At 32.2% G+C, this 14,561-nt stretch overlaps 1 protein-coding gene across 2 annotated transcripts in view; it reads left to right on the top strand.

Annotated features, from left to right (window-relative positions):
• LOC130625334 (leukotriene A-4 hydrolase-like) overlaps positions 1 to 14,561 on the top strand; it is a 33,352-nt gene that overhangs the window by 12,560 nt on the left and 6,231 nt on the right. For both annotated transcript variants that reach the window (XM_057440406.1, XM_057440405.1), the window contains exons 5-11: positions 10,688 to 10,786; positions 10,863 to 10,915; positions 11,234 to 11,306; positions 11,801 to 11,941; positions 12,200 to 12,223; positions 13,197 to 13,267; positions 14,365 to 14,450. In XM_057440406.1, coding sequence (XP_057296389.1) covers positions 10,688 to 10,786; positions 10,863 to 10,915; positions 11,234 to 11,306; positions 11,801 to 11,941; positions 12,200 to 12,223; positions 13,197 to 13,267; positions 14,365 to 14,450 — 547 coding nt within the window. The remainder of the gene's footprint in view (positions 1 to 10,687; positions 10,787 to 10,862; positions 10,916 to 11,233; positions 11,307 to 11,800; positions 11,942 to 12,199; positions 12,224 to 13,196; positions 13,268 to 14,364; positions 14,451 to 14,561) is intronic.

The following is a 14,561-nucleotide window of genomic DNA, read 5'->3' as shown; positions in this document are numbered from 1 at the left end:
TCTAAGATGTTTGGTTTTACCAGCATAAGTAGCATTGCAGCTACTACACGAAAATTTATAAGCAACACTAGAAGCGAGAGTGTTAGGTATTTGATCCTTGAACCTGAAAAGTAGATAGATAGATAGATAGATGTGCATATTTTACATAGCTAGCCTCACAAATATCGAGGGATATACCCTGTCTATTATTTCCAGGAGGGGCCATGGCTTAGATGGAGAGTCCTAGAGTATTTAATGCTCATTTTGAGCTACGCAGACCCAATTAGTAGGGCCCACGCTCTACTAGACAACTCCCGGCAACATCCAACGGCCCACACAGTGTGCCATCTCCCCAATTTCCCTCACATGGCTTGGGTTAACCCGGGGCTATGGTAACATTCACTCGCCCATGTTGAATCGCCGTCAAGAGGAATCGAACCCCGGTCTCCCGCACAGAGTACGAAAGCTATAACCACTAATCTACGGCGCCACAAAGTGTTCCCAACTTAAGAGAAGAAAGGCAACGACTTGGAAAAAAGTTTGACTAAATGAGTATCAGCCTGTAAAACAGAACCTAATTACGTTAAAACAACTAAAATATCCTTTTTAGGAACCATGCTAAAATTTTGTTTCTTACACAAGTGTATCCCATTTAAAAAGCTGTGAATACAAGAATTAATGAAATTACTTGGATATCCATTCCTTAACAATAATGATTTCAAAGTATTAACCTAGACATGAAATTAGGAAAAGTCTGATACTAAGGAAAAACATCTAAACAATAAGGTAAAAACCAAGCCATACTTGTAAGTAATAGGGATGAAGCTAACAAAGTTAGTGAAAACACCACTAAAAGTGGGTTTGCAGTACAAAGAAGTGACAAATTTACCATTCTCCCTACTGACTAAAACATCCAAAAATGCAAGGCTTTCCCTCTTTTTCTTTTTCACAAGTAAATTTCATGTTGGGGTGTCTAGTATTTATGAAGTCCTTAAGATCATTATAATGATCCAAAGAGTTAAACAATACAAAAATATCATCCTCATAACGTTGGTAATATAAAGTTTAAATTGTGTAGGACAGACTGAGAGCCATTGTTTCTCATAAAAACAGAGAAAAATATTAGCCAATGTGGATCCAAGTGGTGAAGCCATTGCAACATCATCAGTCTGTCTATAATATTCAACGCCAAACAAGAAAAATGTCTCTTTGGTAGCAAGTGTAATTAAAGTACGAAAATCATCCTTATGTATACTACTAACAATATCATCTTGTATCTATAGTTTCGTCAAGTGGTATATTAGTGAAGAGGGACTCAACATCCAAACTAGCCATAAATAGGTTGGCGCTTTTCTCCCCTATTTTCCAAAAAAAGTAAAGGAGTCCTTAACTGTCAAATCACTGCACGTGAAAGGAAATAACTTGGAAACCAAAAACTTAGCTAGTCTTTATGTAGAAGTACCTATCGCTGACAAAATGGGACAAAAAGGTGGAGCGCCGTTAGAAGAAGGCTTATGTACTTTAGCTAAACCGTATATAATACCAGGTCGAGAACCCAATGGTGACAACTTATTATACATTATATTGTCAATAGACTCTTTCTTCAAGAAAACCTTTAGAGCATCAGCAATTTTCTTCTCCTGGTTAATAACCTTGTTTCATTTTTTTCCTGGTGTAATAAAAACCTTGTCAATGTCCATTAGTATTGATTTCATTCTCTCTTTTTGAATTAATTGAATTTTTGGACCTTAACACTTTCAATGCCTTCAACTTGCAACGTTTGATTACGAATCGATTAATTTACTTCGCTGTAAAAAAATAAACAAACAAACTGCAAATAAAGCAAACCAAAAGAAGAAAGAAAGGGAGAAATTCATTTAGACAAAGTAAAAAAAGATGAACGAATAAAAAGGGAATAAAATAATAACGAAATTACCTTAAGTAAGGTTAACTATATTACTATAACTACTATACTATAACTATATTTGTTTTTGTAAGAACATCAACCTTCAAAAAGTTAATAGAAGCTACAATTCTTTTTATTAAAAACTTGTCGAGTAAACTATAATATTGATAAATGGCATTTTGCTGTGTATATTCCCTTGTTTTTGAGTTTTAGCTTCTCTCCAAAGTTACTCTGTAGCGTACATTTTCTGTGAATAGCTAGCTATATATCTAATAATGTTTTGATGTATATCTGTTGCATGAATTAAAAGAGAAATACGGTTGATGATTCTTCCATGGGCATGCAGCTAGAATGTTGGAACTTCTCACTATCTCTTGAGCTGAAAAAATAGGAACAAATTAAGAAAAATGTCCTTTAGCTGTACTTCTTTAGATATTTTTAGAAGCGTTTTAAATCCTATATTATAATACACTTGTGTGAGTGATTATGTAAGTCCACGGCACAAAAATCATGGGTCACTTTTTTATGGCTCATGCATTGTCTCCCCAAAGCATGGTCTTACACAGAGGTTTATTTGTTTTTTTTTTTTAAACCTGTACATTTGTTGTTTTTTTTTTAAACCTGTACAGGGTTCTTATGGTCAAAATAATTGTTTTTACCCCGAATTAGCATGTGCGTGCTATGTCGCATGGAAACAATTTGGTTATTAAGTAAAAAGAGAAAAGCTAAAGCGAAGAAGGCTGCCTTTGTTTTATATCTTTTGTACTCATTTCCTTAAAAATAATCCTAAAAAAGTTATTTTGAACAAAGCATGCTCATCACAAACTCATCACAACGTTAAAGTTTTGTTTCTTCTTCTTTATCTTCTATTTTTGTGTTCTGGGACTGTTACATTTCATATTCGAATAAAAAAGTAATAGTAATAATATACCTCATTTTGTATCTTTTATTCAGTACCAGGAAATTCTTTAAAGATTTTATAAATAAAATACCCAGTGTGCAATTTGGTATATTATTGTGGTATACAGTTATTTTAGTTGTTCTATTTGCAAAAATTTTAGTTTGTCATTAAAGATAATATGCGATGATATAAGGGCAAAAAATGACTCAGTTTTTTTGTCTTAAGAATGTTCACGATTTTTTTTACTAAACAATGCACCTTACCCATGACAGCAACAATTCCTTTCAAGAAAAATCAAAGTGGTATACATAGGCAAGGGAACAACGAAGCAGGCTACCCCTATTTACTATGAAAATGACATTATGTAACCATTTATTCACTCATAAGTAAATTATCTATTTTTATATTAATGTGCCTTGTGTGTGTGTGTGAACAGGGGGAAGGCCAAGAAAAATTACGGATTTCCTGCCCTGAGTCTGATGGTCATGCCTTCATGGGCATGGAGAAGCAGGAATTTTGTAAGGAACTCATTTGTTCAGAACATTTGATTACAATTATAAAGTGTGTTTTTGACATGTTTTTTCTTTAACTAGCTTTCGGCTGTATACTACAGCTATGATCACGTTTAACAATTACAATTCTGTTCTCTCTATATATATACAACTTCAAGGATTATTAAGAAAAAACAAAAACTATAACATAATCGTGTGCAAAAGAAATTTAATTAAATAAATATAATGGAGAGCTCATTACATTCTTATTAAGAGGTGGCTTCTCCCTTTGAATCACAAGACTTTACTTTATTTTGAGTATATAGTTGTGTGCCTCTTGGACAACAATAGAAAAGTCATTAAAATTAACGAGGCGATCAAACTCCATCATATGGTCTCCTACGGCAGTGTCTTGTTGCTTGGCAACACGTTTTCTGGTCAGCTGTGAGATACCTGTATGTTCGGACACCCTCACTCTAAGATGTTTGGTTTTACCAGCATAAGTAGCATTGCAGCTACTACACGAAAATTTATAAGCAAAACTAGAAGCGAGAGTGTTAGGTATTTGATCCTTGAACCTGAAAAGTGTTCCCAACTTAAGAGAAGAAAGGCAACGACTTGGAAAAAAGTTTGACTAAATGAGTATCAGCCTGTAAAACAGAACCTAATTACGTTAAAACAACTAAAATATCCTTTTTAGGAACCATGCTAAAATTTTGTTTCTTACACAAGTGTATCCCATTTAAAAAGCTGTGAATACAAGAATTAATGAAATTACTTGGATATCCATTCCTTAACAATAATGATTTCAAAGTATTAACCTAGACATGAAATTAGGAAAAGTCTGATACTAAGGAAAAACATCTAAACAATAAGGTAAAAACCAAGCCATACTTGTAAGTAATAGGGATGAAGCTAACAAAGTTAGTGAAAACACCACTAAAAGTGGGTTTGCAGTACAAAGAAGTGACAAATTTACCATTCTCCCTACTGACTAAAACATCCAAAAATGCAAGGCTTTCCCTCTTTTTTTTTTTCACAAGTAAATTTCATGTTGGGGTGTCTAGTATTTATGAAGTCCTTAAGATCATTATAATGATCCAAAGAGTTAAACAATACAAAAATATCATCCTCATAACGTTGGTAATATAAAGTTTAAATTGTGTAGGACAGACTGAGAGCCATTGTTTCTCATAAAAACAGAGAAAAATATTAGCCAATGTGGATCCAAGTGGTGAAGCCATTGCAACATCATCAGTCTGTCTATAATATTCAACGCCAAACAAGAAAAATGTCTCTGGTAGCAAGTGTAATTAAAGTACGAAAATCATCCTTATGTATACTACTAACAATATCATCTTGTATCTATAGTTTCGTCAAGTGGTATATTAGTGAAGAGGGACTCAACATCCAAACTAGCCATAAATAGGTTGGCGCTTTTCTCCCCTATTTTCCAAAAAAAGTAAAGGAGTCCTTAACTGTCAAATCACTGCACGTGAAAGGAAATAACTTGGAAACCAAAAACTTAGCTAGTCTTTATGTAGAAGTACCTATCGCTGACAAAATGGGACAAAAAGGTGGAGCGCCGTTAGAAGAAGGCTTATGTACTTTAGCTAAACCGTATATAATACCAGGTCGAGAACCCCATGGTGACAACTTATTATACATTATATTGTCAATAGACTCTTTCTTCAAGAAAACCTTTAGAGCATCAGCAATTTTCTTCTCCTGGTTAATAACCTTGTTTCATTTTTTTCCTGGTGTAATAAAAACCTTGTCAATGTCCATTAGTATTGATTTCATTCTCTCTTTTTGAATTAATTGAATTTTTGGACCTTAACACTTTCAATGCCTTCAACTTGCAACGTTTGATTACGAATCGATTAATTTACTTCGCTGTAAAAAAATAAACAAACAAACTGCAAATAAAGCAAACCAAAAGAAGAAAGAAAGGGAGAAATTCATTTAGACAAAGTAAAAAAAGATGAACGAATAAAAAGGGAATAAAATAATAACGAAATTACCTTTAGTAAGGTTAACTATATTACTATAACTACTATACTATAACTATATTTGTTTTTGTAAGAACATCAACCTTCAAAAAGTTAATAGAAGCTACAATTCTTTTTATTAAAAACTTGTCGAGTAAACTATAATATTGATAAATGGCATTTTGCTGTGTATATTCCCTTGTTTTTGAGTTTTAGCTTCTCTCCAAAGTTACTCTGTAGCGTACATTTTCTGTGAATAGCTAGCTATATATCTAATAATGTTTTGATGTATATCTGTTGCATGAATTAAAAGAGAAATACGGTTGATGATTCTTCCATGGGCATGCAGCTAGAATGTTGGAACTTCTCACTATCTCTTGAGCTGAAGAAAAAGGAATAAATTAAGAAAAATGTCCTTTAGCTGTACTTCTTTAGATATTTTTAGAAGCGTTTTAAATCCTATATTATAATACACTTGTGTGAGTGATTATGTAAGTCCACGGCACAAAAATCATGGGTCACTCTTTTATGGCTCATGCATTGTCTCCCCAAAGCATGGTCTTACACAGAGGTTTATTTGTTGTTTTTTTTAAACCTGTACAGGGTTCTTATGGTCAAAATAATTGTTTTTACCCCGAATTAGCATGTGCGTGCTATGTCGCATGGAAACAATTTGGTTATTAAGTAAAAAGAGAAAAGCTAAAGCGAAGAAGGCTGCCTTTGTTTTATATCTTTTGTACTCACTTCCTTAAAAATAATCCTAAAAAAGTTATTTTGAACAAAGCATGCTCATCACAAACTCATCACAACGTTAAAGTTTTGTTTCTTCTTCTTTATCTTCTATTTTTGTGTTCTGGGACTGTTACATTTCATATTCGAATATAATTCGAATATAGAATGTAACAAAAAATGCACTATTGTTGTCCAATATAAAAATTGGTATTAGTTCGAAACATTTTTTATAAACTAGAAAAACGTACAATAAAGTAATGCCAAAAAAAGAGAACTTATTGGAAAAGTATACAATTGTCCAATATAAATTGTATACATTTGAAATCATTTCTTTTTGGAACAAAGTGAAGTTCAGTAGTCGAAGTGAAAAAATGATTGGATTTTTATCGAAAACGCTAGCTAGCTACCTACTGAGAAATCCAAAGAAAATCAAATGTAACATTAGGATGATCTACTGTTGTTTAGAGTATCTGGTAGAAAAAGATAAATTTAGAAGTGTAACAATTTTTTAACCGTTTTAACTTTCAGACCTGAACTTTCCCTCAATTATTTAGTTTGTTGTGTTTTAGTTAAACAGGTTTTCTTTACTCACTTTTTTTATAAGAAAATACTCTCAAAATTGGCTCAGAAGTTAAGAATAACTAAGAATATGACTCGATTGTTTAAATCTGAATAGAAGCTTACTTGTTTATTGCATATCAAGTAAAATAAACTTCCTGACTCGTCCCAAGCAAAAAATAGGTCTGTTACACGTTACTGTTTTTAACAATACGGAATTGGGGTATTTAGGGCTGTTTTCGTTATTATAAACATAGCAAAATGTAAACAAACTTGAATCAATGTTTTCATTTGTTACGTTAAGATCATTTTAAATATATTCGATTCTTAAATTCAAAAACGCTGCATTGTTATCACGCACAATAACAATCATGTGCTGATTTCTTGATACGGTAAGAAGACAATAATCTGTCCGGTAATGCTCTGACATGTGACTATATTACATTGCTAAGTTTACCTTCGTCTCTGTGTCGTATGAAAATATTAAAAAGTTTTTTTGCACGATTGTATTAAATCATTGCAATGTTGTCAAACCTGAGTTTTACATCCTGAAATGTGTGCACTAAATTTTGAAAAAGTCTCGCGAAATGTTTCTTTTAGCTTTACACATTAGAGTAATAAAAATCTGAAAAAAAATGTATATGAAAGGTCTGATGACATTATAAATTTTTAATCAGGATATTTAACACTTCGTGGAAAGCACTTGATCCTGCGTGATCCCATAGGTTATTCTGGTCAGCTGTCGAAGCTAAACACATTGGAAGGAACATAGTTCCAAAAGCCTGACAAAAATGGTAACGGGTCATCAAAATCTGTAACTATTTGCGTCCCTGATTGAGTGGATTTTTTAATATTTTGTGTACACATTTGTGGAAGAGGACGGTATGCTGTAGTCAACTTTTGTCAGGGAAGACTAGCAATATTACCAAAAAATGGGAGAGATGGATATGTGACCAAAATTGATTACATTTTGTGTAAGATTTTATTTGCAAAGACAAAATAATTGTTTTTTTTATTTGGGTTTGGTTCTGTTCTTTTTTGATATTTTGTATGAAAATACTGTGGTAGAAGGCAGCATGCAATATATGATTCACGTTTTTATATTTCTATTCTATGTGTTGTTAACTGTTGATTTCTATACTATGTATAAAACTTTGGAAGGGTTGCTGTATGCAATAAACTGAATTGCTAATTTTGATATGATGTGTTACCAACTGTGGATTGTGGAAATTTTGTAATTACCTTTTTTGTATAACTTGAGGAAATGTGTTGAAGTCTTTAATGTGTGGTATGCTTTTTCCCTGATGTACTTACGGCATGTTTGTTGTTACACCTGCTTAAAATTTTAGACGTTTTGTTTCAGGAGATATAAATATTGAACATTACAGAATGTGAATTTTAAAAATTCAAATTACTGTGCTGTATGTTTTTGCAAAACTTTGGATCTCTTGATTCAATGAGAGGTACACGTGAATACGGCTAGTTATATATAATCAATTAAGTAAATGTTTAAATGTTTAAAATGAGAAATTCTAACTCTGATATTATACAGAAACATTATCAAACGTGAAAATTTATTCCATAAAAAAGGAAACATTTTTCTGATTCTTTTGATTTCGAAGTTCTCTTTCTCCAAAAAAAAAAGTAAAGCACACAAATTACTTATTTTTGAAATATAAATTTAATTTTTTCCAAATTGTGGTTTTTGACTTGTTCGTGTAAGTGTTTGTATCCAAAGACAATAATCAGCATGGTGAGAAAACTAACTTTTGTTGATTAAGAATTACTCCACACAACCGTTCTTCTTTACATTAAGTGTAAACTTTTGTGGGTATGACCATGTTCAATACACCCAAAAAGCTACTTTCATGATTTTGCAATGTTTTGTTTAAATTCAATTTTTACATTTTATATAAACTTCTATGCGTCAGGATAGTATGTAATGAACAAAAATACCTAATCTAAACTGATTTTTAATTTACAGAAAGTCAATGACATAAAATAATGTTGAAAGAAATGATTTTTGTTGTTTTAGATGTTATTACTGGAACTTTTTTTTTTAATTTTGTAAGGGCCATACATCATCATCATCATTTTCGGCTTAACGTCCATTTTCCATGCTAGCATGGGTTGGAGGGGGTATATTAATGACCCTCTTCCAATCTGATCTAGACTGTGTTAGATCTAAACTCAACTTCCTCTGTATCAAGTCTGTCCTTATAACCTCCTGCCAAGTTTTTCTCGGTCTGCCTCTGGGCTTTGCCCTAGGAAATATCAAGTCTCTACACTTTCTTACCCAATTATCCCCCTCCATTCTTTCCAAGTGCCCCAGCCAATTCAATCTTCTTATCTGGATAACATCTTTAATTCTACGGATACTTCGCCTGCTTCTTAGCTCATCTGAACTCTTTCTGTCTCTCAGACTGGCGTTACACATCTACCTAACCATTCTTATATTCGTTTCTAAACGATCAAGATCTTCCTGCTTCACTGACCATGTCTCACTACCGTACAACATAACACTTCTTAAACAGGCCTCATACAACCAACCTGTGCACAACATACACAGAAAAAGAATTAGATTTTACACCTTGGAAGCATTGTTTTATATTTTGTATAAACTCTTACCAGGGAGGACTGTGTGCGACATACAAAAATGATTGATCCTTTTCGATTTAAATTTGTTACATTTTGAATTGTGGTTTTTTGAAATTTTGTGTACTATAAGATTTTATGGGTCAGGACAACATGCGAACTGTCAAAAGAACAGACTATTGTTTGAAATTTCAAATTTTGTGTAATATTTTGCTAATTTAGGGTTTACAAACCGTTCTTTTTGACATTTTGTGTAAAGTTTGGTAAAGAAGGGGTATGCAATATACCTGCAAACCATTTTTTACATTTTTTGCTGTTTATTTTTCACATTTCATGTCAACCTTTGGGAGGGTGGACTTTGCGATAACATAACCGATTTTGATATATATATAGAGAGAATTGTGTTTGACGTGTTGCAAACTGTGGTTTTTAAGAATTTAGTGATCAGCTATTTTTGGTATCAGAAAATTTAAATTTTAGGGGTGGAATGTATTTTAAAATGTTTTGCTCAACTTTTTTCGTATATCCGTTGCATAGAAAAAATGAGCAATACAGTGGATTCATCCACAGGTATAGAGCTAATATTTGTATTATAACCTTCTGTATTAACAGATAACTTGCTAAACTAACTTTAAATATGTTGGACATATGTAAATAGCTGGTTAGCTACCTCACAAAATCGTTTGAAACTTTTAAACTGGAAATTTATTTTTTAAACTTCGTTTATCTTATATATATTCCATATGCAAAGTTATATGACGTTCCGTGTGATTACTAATTAAGTAAAGCTCTGTAATGGATTTTAGTCTCACTGTCCTGTCTTGTATTTGTTTAAAGCATGGCGCCATTTTTAAACTTCTAACGTTCGGCTCAGATCACGCGACCATGTCTTATTAAGAGATCCCCACTTCTGACATCACCATGTTGAGATCTTATTTTCATATATCATTGCATATTATCTTGAAAATATATATATTTCAAACAAAATTATAGATGAATATTAAAAAAAAGTTGCAATAACATAATCAGTTTTAGAATACTTCTATTGAAACAATATTCCCAATGCTGATAGAATAATAATAATCGTGGTGCATATTTGGTCATAACAGTGGCATGCATTGTACATCCCATTTAGTGTTGACAGTTGTGCATCTTTTTTGATGTAATTATTTTTTGAAAAAGAGGTTTTCCACAACATCAAGTCAGAACTAACTAAACTAAAGTACTTGCTAAACCAGTAAGCAGAAATTTTAATTTAAGAATAAAGTTCTAGTAAAAGATTTAAAATTTGTTTTACGCTAAATGAACTCTATAAAAGTATCACAACTTAACTGTGTTGAGTTTAACTAAAGTGTTTCATTTTTAAGCTCTACTTACTTCCAATGTGTTGATTTTTTTAGCTAAAAATAAGGGTTATGCAGTTGTAAAGAACAACTAGCTAATTGCTTTGTGAAACTGTAGAGTATAGGTATACAAATGTATAGGTATACAAATTAATAGAGTACAAAAAAATATAAAACTTTGTTGTCATTAGATTACTGTTCCAGAAGAAATGGTGGCGTTAATGAGTGCAGTAAAAGGGGAAGAGATCATTACTAGCAATGGCAAAAAAACTTGCCATTTTGAACAGAAGGTGATTGATTATATGATATAGTAATTTATATTATAACATAATGTAAATTATAACAAGTTTTTACTTTTCATTTTAGATTCCAATTCCTTCATATTTATTAGCTATGGCAGTGGGAGCGCTTGAGTTTCGGTAATTTTATATTTTTTTAAAATATTCAAATGTATGTATAAGTAGTTAGGTCAGTCAACATAGAATTCACCTGGTAATCACATATTTTAAGATCTGATCTCGAAGATGTGTAGCACAGCATGTGAACTTCTACAATCAACTGTGAAATGTTAATATATTTTCTTGTTGATTTAAATCTTTATTTCTTTGACAAGTTTGTCTGTCACAAGTTTGTTTGTCTACGTATTCTTCTAATTTTGTAACATTTAGTTTAATATAATAAGAATGCAACATAGGGAACATTAATTTTAGTTTCTACATTTCATTATTGTTTCTTAGGACTGTTGGTCCACGTTCCAAAGTTTGGTGTGAGGCTGAAATGATTGACGCTTGTGAATATGAATTTGCAAAGGTTTGTGTTATCTCTTTTATACGTAGATGCAAATGTTGGGAAAAAGAATTTGAATAGTTAAATCACTGTCAGAAGTGAAGTAAATCTTTCCTAACGATAAGTTTTTATGTTTTAAGTTGTTGCAATCTAAGAGGTAAATATTTATACCCAAGAAAAGTTCTGTTGTTAATGAATTTTACTCCTAAATCTTTTTATACATAAAATTTGGAAGATTACCATGGCTCCCCAATTTTCCTTACTTTTAAAAGGCCTTGGCAAAACTTCTCAAATCCCCTCCAAAAGTAGATTTTTTAATAACAGCTTTCTCCTCATTGTTGACAGTTGAACTCAAGACTAATATTTTAAAGGAACAAGTTTTATATTTAATATTTGTAATATTTGTACATAATTTTTTACAGTAACTTCTTTTCCAATAGACTAAAATGTTATTTGTAAATAAAATAATTGGAGTAGTTGAACGTGATGTATGAGACTATGAAAAATTTGTTTTTGAGGTTGAAGAAATGCTTAAGGCTGGTGAATCGCTGATGGGACCATATGTTTGGGGCCAATATGATTTGCTCATACTTCCACCATCTTTTCCTTATGGTGGAATGGAGAACCCATGCTTGACATTTGCGACTCCAACAGTTATTGTAAGGTTTTAATTCATTTTTTGGCATAAAAAATATTTAAATTAAGAATGTATTAATTTTTTGTTTATAGAAAATTTTAGCAGACTGAACCCAGTTTTATTGTCATTTTTGCGTTCGATAATTCTCCAAAATTGCAAGTATTGGACAAAACAAGAAATAGCTGGATAGGGGATATAAACACGTAAATGAGTGAATGAATGAATGGAATGATAAAAATCATGCTATTTTTAATTTCTCTTTTTCTTGTCTCTTTTATAGGCAGGCGACAGATCTTTAACAGGAGTAAGTGAATTGCTGTTCCAAAATACCTGCATGTTACCATAGTTTTTTTAACGTAGCACTTCTATGTATGTTTTGAACTTGTCGAAACGTTATACTTCCAATGCTAACAGAAGTACCTTAAGCAGAGAATTGTCATGTGAATTTACTGTATAAAGGTTGCTATTTTTGGACGCTGCATAGATTTTCTGCAAGGATTCATTTTCATGAAATTTGCTTTTTATAAGCAAGGAGATTGTTGGAGAAAATATTTTATTGAGATGGCAATGACCTAATTATATATTGCAAACAAAGGTGTAAATCAAGCAATATGCTAAAAAGCATTTACGATGCTATTGGGAATTGTAAATCAACTAGATGATTGCATCAAACACAAAGATCTGGAATTCTTAGAAGGGCTGGGGCAAATCTTCAACGTATTTTTTTACTAGACAAGCAGTCAGTTCGTGAAAAAATCTATCCAAAATTTTTTTAAAAGAGGTAAATATATTTTGCGGTAGTGTCTAGTAGGTAAGAGTGTATCGCATTCATTTCGTGCATCAGCATCTTAAAGGCTGAACTGATATTGGCATCACAAAAGCATATAAGCCAAGATCAGGTTTTTAGTAAAAGATATCTTGCCATTTCGTGCATTTGTTAAGACGACTCTGGTCTGGCGGGCAGATAGGCAAAATACAACTATTATAGAGTCTATTGAAAGAGAGTCTAGTCATGAACGCCTGGAAAAATACATTTGCTCTCGTCGTATGTATCCTTGACTTTTTTATTTTGTGCATCCTAAGCACAAATTACCGACTTGGCAGCCATTGTGAACAAAACAAAATACGGGTAATAATAAAGAAGACATCCAAATCCTATCAATGTTGACTGATGAAACAGATAAATTTGTTTGAGCTGTGGCCTCATACACCATCATTTGCTGTAGAGAATTGTCAATGCTAATCATAAAATGTAAAATGTACTGTTGTTTTTACAGTTGGTAGCACATGAGATTACGCACAGTTGGACTGGCAATTTAGTAACTAACAGAACGTGGGAACACTTTTGGTGAGTTTTTTTTATTAATTTGTTCACTAGCTCTGAGTTTGTCATCAAACCGAAAGGTGATAGATTAGAGGGAAAAAGCAATGCATTAACAATTTTTTAGAACAACCGGGACTCGATCTTTATATCTTGATGACTCGATCTTTATATCTTGATGAACTGATCTTTATATCTTGATGAACTGAACTTTACATATTGACGAATTGATCTCTATATCTTGATGAACTGATCTTTATATCTTGATGAACTGAACTTTACATATTGACGAATTGATCTCTATATCTTGATGAGCTGATCTTTGTATCTTGATGAGCTGATCTTTATATATTGATGAACTGATCTCTATATATTGACGAACTGATATCTATATCTTGATGGCTTGATCTTTATATCTTGATGAACTGATCTTTTTATCTTGATGACTTGATCTTTATATCTTATGACTTGATATTTATATCTAAATAGTCGGTGGCGCGTGGAAAAATCTGCGGGTTCGCCCGTCCTTTTTGTACTGCATTGCGTGGGTGTCGCTACTTGTGGTACCATTTTGCGTGAAAGATAAAGGTATACGGTATTATAATATAGTCTAGTCGCTACCGGAGGAAAAATCCACGGGATCGTCCGTCTTTAATTACACACTAGTGGACATAAAAAAGGGCTACTATTATATAGATCAGCTGATCTTTATATTTTGGTCGGTAACATAAGAAACTTTCTGGAAAAAGTGACGTCATTTGTAATCCTACTAATATGTCATTAAATTGCTTTTTTTGTATAAAACGAATCCACAAATCTACTAAGTATGAGCATATAGCATAATTAAATCAAGAGAAGTTAAATATATTAAAAGGAGAAAAAGTTTTATTTCTGATCCCAGTGACGTCATTTGAATATGTAGCTAAATAGTACTGATAAGGTCTGGTTCTAATATAGTTGTATCCTTATAATAACAACTGGAACATAGTTGGAACATAGTTCTGTATATAAAAAAGTCAAAGGTTACACAATCTAAATATTTCCACGCTTGCAAAAAAAATGATTAGTTTGTCTGCACTAATTCATACAACGCGACACCTGTTATTAAACTGTTTATGTTATAGGTTGAACGAAGGATTCACAAGATTCTTAGAGGGAAAAATTATCGGTCTACTTGATGGAGAACCTCTGAGACAGTTTATGGCTATCAGTTAGTATTAGTTTTTCTAGTAAATTTGCGGTATTATCAAGGAAACCATGAAACATTTTTACATTGTGTGAAGGGAGTTTGAATGTTGTTTCTTTACCGTTGTCAAAACAA

This window comes from Hydractinia symbiolongicarpus, chromosome 14, assembly GCF_029227915.1.
Source record: "Hydractinia symbiolongicarpus strain clone_291-10 chromosome 14, HSymV2.1, whole genome shotgun sequence".
NCBI lineage: Eukaryota > Metazoa > Cnidaria > Hydrozoa > Anthoathecata > Hydractiniidae > Hydractinia > Hydractinia symbiolongicarpus.
The sequence above is the reverse complement of the archived record's forward strand: the minus strand, read 5'-3'. Positions and strand labels throughout refer to the sequence as shown.